Source organism: Callithrix jacchus, chromosome 12 (assembly GCF_049354715.1).
Source record: "Callithrix jacchus isolate 240 chromosome 12, calJac240_pri, whole genome shotgun sequence".
Classification (NCBI taxonomy): domain Eukaryota; kingdom Metazoa; phylum Chordata; class Mammalia; order Primates; family Cebidae; genus Callithrix; species Callithrix jacchus.
The window spans coordinates 84302620-84311360 of record NC_133513.1 but is presented as its reverse complement, the minus strand read 5'-3'; the positions used below and the strand labels follow the sequence as shown (position 1 = coordinate 84311360).

The window sequence follows — 8741 nt, the reverse complement described above, 5'->3', positions numbered from 1 at the left end:
ATGTCACTTCAAATTCTGCCTGGGCTCCTTGATAGCTGTGACCTCGGGCAGGCTTCTAGGCCTGAGTTTCAACTCACTTCTCTGAAATATGGAGAAAATAACATCAATTTTATGCTGCTGTTGTAAAGATTAAATGAAATGTAAAATTGTGTGCATAAAATGCCACATACACCATTAAGTGATCCATAAATATTTATCCCTGTTCCTTTAATATCCTATTGATGCCTGAGGTACTGAATAAAAATTAAGCAAAAATAAAAACATGCATAATCTCAGTGATACCACTGTTTACAAAGTGCAATATAACCTTTTAGAACATACACATAGTTATACACACAGTCATACGTGCGTGGTCTCATGCACATACATATGCTCAAAATTTGGACTGTACCATAAAGCTATCCTGTAACCTTTTTGTTTTTCTCCTTCTCAGTTAATGTACAGTGGCCACCACCACTCACTGCTGCTTCCTTCGACGAATGAGCAACTTGATCACTGGAGGTGAGCAGGTTGAGGCTCTGTGTAGTTTGGAGTTGAAAGGTAGCCCAAGACTGATGCGAACACAGGGCCTGGGGTGGGGGTTCAGAGGCATTTCCCAGAGGCTGAAACACTGAAGTTTTTTTATTGTACTTTAGGTTCTGGGGTACATGTGCAGATCATGCAGGATTGTTGCATAGGTACACACATGGGAATGTGGTTTGCTGCCTCCATCCCCCCGTCACCTACATCTGGCATATCTCCCCATCTTATCCCTCCCCTACCTCTCCACCCCACTACTGTCCCTCCCTTGGCTCCCATCAACAGACCCTAGTGTGTGATGCTCCCCTCCCTGTGTCCATATGTTTTCATTGTTCAGCACCCGCCTATGAGTGAGAACATGCAGTGTTTGATTTTCTATTCTTGTGTCAGTTTGCTGAGAATGAAGTTGGGATGTGAGCAGGTTTCTGTGAGTCAGGGAAACAGGCTATGAATTCAAGATGAAACCACTTACCCATGCAGGTCTCTGGTTCACTACACTGATTTGGTGCCTGCCCCATCAAGTCAAGAAGTCAGGCAGGATTTTACCTGAGTTTACTGACCCAGCACTGTGCTAGGTGCTAGGCAGGGACACAGGAAATACCTCTGCTCTCAAGCTGCTGATATGCACACATTTACCCATTACCAGTGTGAAAATAATACATCTGAGAAATGAAGATTGGTGTGAAGGGTATAAAAAAGATTTGCCTTTCAGCTAGATTTTTGTTTGTTTGTTTTGGGGGTTGGTGATGGCTCACGATAAGGTCTGACAGGGGAGAGAAAATTCTGGTCTGGGGAGGTTGTGGAGGGCAGGAGACTCAGCTAAGTTGGAATAGACAGGGAGGAGTTCATTGGTTGGAAAGGAACAGAAAGACCACAGAAGGCACTAGGTTGAGCAGGCAGTGACGGGACTGAACGGGGTGTGTTCAGGAGACAGTAAAGGACCTATCGGAAGTTGGTATGAGAGAACAAAAATCAATTATGCAAAATAAAAGTGTAACTTATGCTATGCTTTGCAGTTAGAAGGTGGTGAAATAAGCACCAGATACATCTTTGATTTGTAATAGGGAGGCAAATAATAAAAATAGAATTTTATAAAGATTAATTGTAGGGACCTTAGGAAAACTGGGAAAAGAATAAGTCTACAGACAGGGAAGTAAGTTAGTTATGAAGGGTTGAGTATCTAAACCACAGAGGAGGCTGTACAAATTGAGTAGGACAGTGTAAAGATGAAGCTTGTTGACATGGATGTTAAAGAGAAGGTAAAGTCAAAATGAGAGCAATGTTTACAAACCAAAAAAATTAGAAGAATAAGACTGCCAGTGGCAGCAATAGACAAGGTGGGCATATTGAAAGTCTTATAAATGAGGTGGCCTATATAATTGGAAACACAGCACAACATTGTGCTTGAGAAACTCTCCTGAAATAATTCTGTATATTTCCATCGTAATTTGTATGTGTGTACAAGTACACTTAGAAAAAGTAAAGTCTGGTTACAGAAAAACCTACCAGCTTAACTCAGTGGTGACTAATGCTTCTACTATATGCACAAGCTTTTATAATCTCTAAAGTGCATGAAAACATTGAGTTGCATAATTGTCATGAAAACCCTTAAGAAATTTTCTTGCTATGATATACATTTAAGATTTCATGAGATTCAGAATTACATCCGCTGCTTATGTTTATAAAGAATATGTGAATAAGACGCTGAGGATTAGCCTCCTTAAATATGATCACTCAATAAAAAGTGTTAAATAAATTAGCAAATATTAGTGCAATGGGCATGCTTCTATAGACCAAGCTGAAATGGAAGAGGCCATCTATTACTATAAACTTTTATAAATTCTGAACAACATATACACACACACATATGTATACACACATATATACACACACACACATCTATCTATCATCTATCTATCTATATTCAAGCTTGAAAGGAAGGGAAATAGATATGGGAAATAAGGAAGAAATGATAAGCCAGAAATAGGAAGCAGGTGCTGATATTAGGGTGACACATGATGATGAGCTCTCTAACGGATTTTAATGTCCACATGAGCTCAAAAGACATGTTGTAGGCCTCTTCAAGGTGAGGAGCCAAAACTAATTCTCTTGCATAAATCCTAGATCTTATTTAGAAGTGTTGCTCTGTCTATGAAAAGAAGACAGAAGAACTATACACATAAATCCCAACTGTGCCACTGTTAAGTGTGGGGTCCAAATTTACACAAGTGGAAAAGGAATTCTAATTGGAGAAGTTGACATAAAAATCTGTAGGAAACCTGTTTTTGGTTGAGATCAACATGAAACTGCTTTGCTAGGCTACTTACAGTATTCAGGACACACAGGATACCCAGAGGAAAAGATCATCCTTTAAATAGAAATATAAAATTAAAAGTTACAGATCACTGTGAGACAATGGAAGAACAAATAGAAAAATGAGTAATTCAAGGACTAAGGAGAGTAGAACAATTTAAAAGAGAACATTAAACAAGTATGCCAAAATTATTAAAGAAAACTGTATGAAGAAATGGTATGGAAAAAGAGCATGTGAATTTGAAAAGAAACCAAAATAGTTTCTAGAAACTAAAAAATGGAGCCACTGAGATTAAAAACTCAGTGGGTCAGTTAAACAACACATTAGGTACAGAGAAAGAGATGGAAGGATTGAATGAGATGGTTCAACATATGTTCAACAGGAAAAATTAGAGAGAACAGGAAAAAGCAATAGTCGAAGAGGAAACAGCTGAAGAATGTTTCCATAATTGATGAAAGATACCAATCTATAGTTCAAGAACCATAATGAATCTCAAGTGGGAGAAAAAATACACACATACACATGTTGTCTTTGATGATGTTCTACCATTTTTTTGAAAAAAAAAAAAAAAAAATCTTAAAAGTAGCCAGAGAATACTGTTTACAATAGCAAAGACCTGGAACCAACCCAAATGCCCACTGATGACAGACTGGACAAGGAAAATGTGGCACATATACACCATGGAATGCTATGCAGCCATAAAAAAGGATGACTTCAAGTCCTTTGTAGGAACATGGATGAATCTGGAAACCATCGTCAGCAAACTGACACAAGAACAGAAAATCAAACCCCACATGTTGTCACTCAGAGGCGGGTGTTGAACAATGAGAACACATGGACATAGGGAGGGGAGCATCACACACTGGGGTCTGTTGGCGGAGGCCAGGGGAGGCACAGTGTGGGGATGGGGAGGTTGGGGAGGGATAACATGGGGAGATGCCAGATACAGGTGACGGAGGAGGGAGGCAACAAACTACATTGCCATGTATGTATCTATGCAACAATCCTGCATGACGTCTGCACATGTACCCCAGAACCTAAAGTATGATTAAAAAAAAAATGTTGAAGCCCCACAAAAAGTAAATAAAAAATTAAAAACTTATAAAAAAGAACTTACTCATGTAACCAATTACCACCTGTTCCCCAAAATCCTATAAAAATAAAAAATATTAAAAGAAAAAAGAAAACATGTATAGATATGTCAGAAGTAAACATATAATTGCAAGTCTAGAAGAAAAAAAAAGTAGCCAGAGGAAAAAGAGAGATTACCAAGACATACAATTATACTAACAACAAAACCAAAGGTAATGGATTAATATATTAAAAACTGTAAGAGAAAATAATCATCAACCTACAAATATATGCTTAATCTTTCATGAATAAAGGCAACAGTTATTTAAAATTATTTGCTAGCAACCAACCTTCATTAAAAGAATTTCTAATAGATGTTCTTTAGGAGGAAGAGATTTGATCTCAGAGGTGGGTGAAGGATCATAGAAGAGGGAATGGTGTGTGAAGAAACCATAAATGTATGGTTAAATCTAAACATCATCTACATAAAATAATAATGACACCTTATTTTATGGATTACATTAACATTAAAAATTCATAATATAGTAAGTTCTCCTAAGCACTAGTTTAGGAGACATTATAATGCAAAGAATAGCTTGCATTTATAAAATATTTTAAACATATGGCTCTAATTGCCCAGTGTTAAAGAAATAAACTGAAGCCTGACTGACTATATAATTTTAATATTTGAAAATTTTCATCTAGAAATTAATTTAATACAATACAGACTTGTACAAAAATGACTTAAAAACTTCTAATCATACAGACAAAAATATGACTAAGCAAAGATTTTAAAAAAGGAGAGGACATTTAAAAAATACTGATAAATACTGAGTAATGCTTTAATTTACTGTGGCAGATACAAAAATCAGGAATTCATCAACAGATTACATATGTAAAAAAGTAACTACATGAATTTTCTAGCTTTTTAAATTAACAAAATGTAACAGTAGTGGTTTTTATTTTTTAAATGAGGTATTATTACACTGTAAACCAAAAACAGAGCATAAATAAAGGCAATGTGCAATTCTGTGATAAATGATTATAAATTTCAACTTAACAACAGATAACAAAAATTCTCTAGTTATTTATGGACTTCGTCATCAAAAAATTTGGCTTGCTTGTGTGGACTTCTTATTTAAAAGTGACACAGCAATGGATACACAAGCACATCATTAAACATGCAGACCAAGCCAACACAATTTTTCCATGAGTCATCTCTACCAAATAAAAACTGTTTACATTTTATTTAAAACACTTAAATCTGGTTTCTTATACAGGATTCTCTTGTGCTTATAAGAGGTAACCTACATTAAAAAGCTGATTTTCTAATTCAAGCAGTGTAAGAGAGAAGCAGTTTTATTTGCATACAGATTTCAAACAGAACAAAATGAAACAAAACCAGGATGCCTTTACTCCCTTAGTCTTTCCAAAATTTTTAAGAAATACTCTTGAAATAATATACCCAAGAGGAAAAGTGGAATCACTTCCATCTCCAAGAGAATAGTAAACAAAGTAACTCCTTTTCCTCAAAGATTTGTGGATTGGCTTCCGAACTGTTGGAGAACAAGCTGATTAGTTCCTTCACCCTGGAAGAATTCTGCTGGTTGGGTGCAGGAAGCATAGCAACAAAATAGCCTAGCCCAGAAAGATTTTGGGGAAAGTATTATTTGCACATGAACCATATGCTGGTACTAAATGCTGGTTTCATTATTATTGCAAATATAACTTCAGAGTTTTCTGAAGGAAAGCTGTCAAAGTATAGTAGAGAGGTCTTGGTTTCCTAATATTTCTAACATGCTAATAAAACTGCTTCATTTGCTGTAAATTAAAAAAATTTACTGTCTGACTTAACATGAAGTTTATTTTTACATACTACTTTATTAGAAATGCTAAAAAAAAGGGTACTTTGAATTTATTATATTCAGAATCCAGTGAAAAACAAACATTTTGGCCAAAACTTCGAATTTTATTTTTATACGAAGTTATATCATTTTGACACAAATGTTATTATTTTTTTCACTTTTGACAAATGCTTTAACCTACCTTTTTCAAAAATTAGTGTTTCGGTATAACTGGTGATCAAAAAATGTAGATATAAGTCTTGTACATCATTCAAAATATTTATAAAAGCAGTTATATTCTTTTGTGCTTGTAACTGACCTAATTCATCATGATTATTTAGATCTGATTTCTTTTCTTATATCTTGACCCTTTAAGAAGAAATGATCATTATACAAATATTACAGAGTACACAAGTGACTAGTTTACTGCTAATGTGCATGCAGACTAACAGCACTTAAAAGAATATAACCTTGAATCCAATTAGTCTGAAAATACTCTTGTACGATCATCTTTATACATATGTAAAAGCTGTGTACACATCTAAAACCCTGAATTTACTTTGTAAAAATAAATCTTTAGCAATAAATGGCACTATCAAAATCCCATTATTCTCAGGCTATTATGTAATTATTTACATGGTTTTCAGCAATAGCTGAAAAGAATCTTATAGGTCCCAAGCCAGAATATCAAAAAACCCTGTAAACTGCATTTGCAATGATACTGTGTTGTTTACCGCTATATGAAAATATGGCTACATGCCTTATGTTAACAATAATGTAGCTGTTTGTTTTGCTACTGTGTGCTAGCAGTGTACAATCTGCCACTGGGTACAACTATACCATAAATTCATTCTTCATTGCACTTTGCTTTCCCAGTGGAATGCCTGTGACAAACTATGTATAGAGAATGATAAAGTGCTCTAAAAAAAGAGGAACTGGACCATACCTGTCTCTGTCATGTGAACTTTTCCTTAAGCAATTTCTGTGTTTTTAGAAAATTATGCCTTTGTTGAACATACTTCATATTTGATTTTTTAAAAACTCAATACTTTAAAGTTGGTGAGCTTTGTGAAAGTGTTGAGACAGAAACATGAAAAGGCTAAAGGCACAGTAAGAGGGAAGTGAATGCTACATATAAAAGATTGTATTTCAAGTCTTCTAGGTTACTCAAGTCCAAAACCTTCTGAATTTGAAATTCCAATGATCAATTTCTGTTTCAGATCTTTTTTGCTCTTGTAGGGGGGAAGGCAAAGTTGATTGAAGCAGGTATGGGCCACAGGTAACCTAGGGAAAAATTAAAAAAAAAAACAACAAAGTCTTAAAACACACATAAAATGACTGTTACGCAACTTTAAAAAAATACCAGGACACACACATTCAAATCTATTTCACTCTGTTAAGCGATGACTCATCCATTCCTTCACTGAACAGATAATTACTGCGTACCTAACTATGTATCAGGCACCACTCTAGACACTAAGGCTATGGTTACAGACAAGACAAAGATAACCAATGTTACCACCTTCTTGAAACTCATTTAAGAAGCATTTTGTTGGAGTCGGACAGATATGAATTTGAATTCTGCTTTCCCCACTTACTATCTTGTTTGAGTTGTGTAATATCCCCAAATCCTAGTTTCCTCATCAACATGATAGGGTAAACCATCCAATTAGGCTGTCTAATAACCTCATCAGTTTGTTTAATAACCAGGAGTTCCCAATCCCAGGGCCAGAGATGGGTACCATTGTCTGTGGCCTGTTAGGAACTGGGCCACACAGCAGGTGGTGAGCAGCAGGCCAGTGAGCATTACTGCCTGAGCTTCGCCTCCTGTCAGGTCAGTGGCAGCATTAGATTCTCATAGGAGCAAGAACCCTATTGTGAACTGCACATGCAAGGAATCTAGGTTGCATGCTCTTTATGAGAATCTACTGCCTGATGACCCCAGGTGCAACAGTTTCATCCAAAACCATCACCACCTCCCACTCTCCTCACTCCTCCCTGGTTCTGTGGAAAAATTGTCTTACACAAAACCGATCCTGGTGCCAAAAAGGTTGAAGACTGATGGTTTAGAAGATTAAAAGGGTAATCTACACAAAACACCTAGCAGCTGAGGAGTAGATAATATAATGAATGATAGATACTACATTCCGTTTTTAGTATTAAAAAGTAATTTTAAATAGATCATTTTGGGGATACTAGATGCCCCTTGATGCACATGTAACAATTATCTTCTGAATCTTTTTGGTCATCTCCCCAACCCAATCCCTTCGGTCATCTCTTTCAACTATCTGATGATGTTGTTACCAACATTTAAGATTTTTTACAGCTATCTTAAGACTCCTTCAGTCCTTATATACTTCCCAGCATCAGAACAGCTGTCAGAGAAGTCAATGAGTAAAAATGGGAATACACTACAGAAAAGGAAGAAAAAGTAAGAAGTTTGTATGACTTAAAATTAAATTTTGAGAGCCCCCCTGTATTAAAAGACTTAAAACTATTAGAATCAGCATTTACTCAGTGTTTGGTCTATGATAAGCACTGAACTGAGTGCATTTACATGTGTTTTTTCCTTTAATTTAAGCCTCAAAGCAATCTAAATGTGGTTGTTCTCATTTTATTGGTGAGAAAAAATAGACATGTAAATATACAAGTAATCTGTTCAGGGATATAGAGCTGGCAAAGATGTAGGCCCAATATTCAAACCCAGGTTAGTCTGACTTAAAAATCTAGTGTTAATATGTAAGATTTAGCATTCTTATTTTTTATGCATCAGATATACATTTTATTTGTATGAAGTAAAAATATCATCAAATAACAAAGCAAAGAAAAAATGAAAATGCCAAGTCAGTTTTTTAGTATAATTTTTTCTAAAGTGCTCTTCTGTTTACAAGGTCCTAAGCTACACAACAACTTATGTTTATACAACTGTCTCATGCATCCATTCGATAACATTTTCCGAGTTATTTAAAACATTTGTTTTCCCTTCTTTCTGT

General features: G+C 35.6%; 1 protein-coding gene across 3 annotated transcripts in view; it reads right to left on the bottom strand.

Moving 5' to 3' along the window:
• Positions 1–4722: 4722 nt before the first annotated feature.
• The window catches only part of HECTD2 (HECT domain E3 ubiquitin protein ligase 2), a 104974-nt gene continuing 100955 nt past the window's right edge, over positions 4723–8741 (bottom strand). For all 3 annotated transcript variants that reach the window (XM_078346000.1, XM_035268456.3, XM_002756395.7), the window contains exon 21: positions 4723–7032. In XM_078346000.1, the coding sequence (XP_078202126.1) occupies positions 6912–7032 (121 nt within the window). In that variant the 3' untranslated portion in view covers positions 4723–6911. The remainder of the gene's footprint in view (positions 7033–8741) is intronic.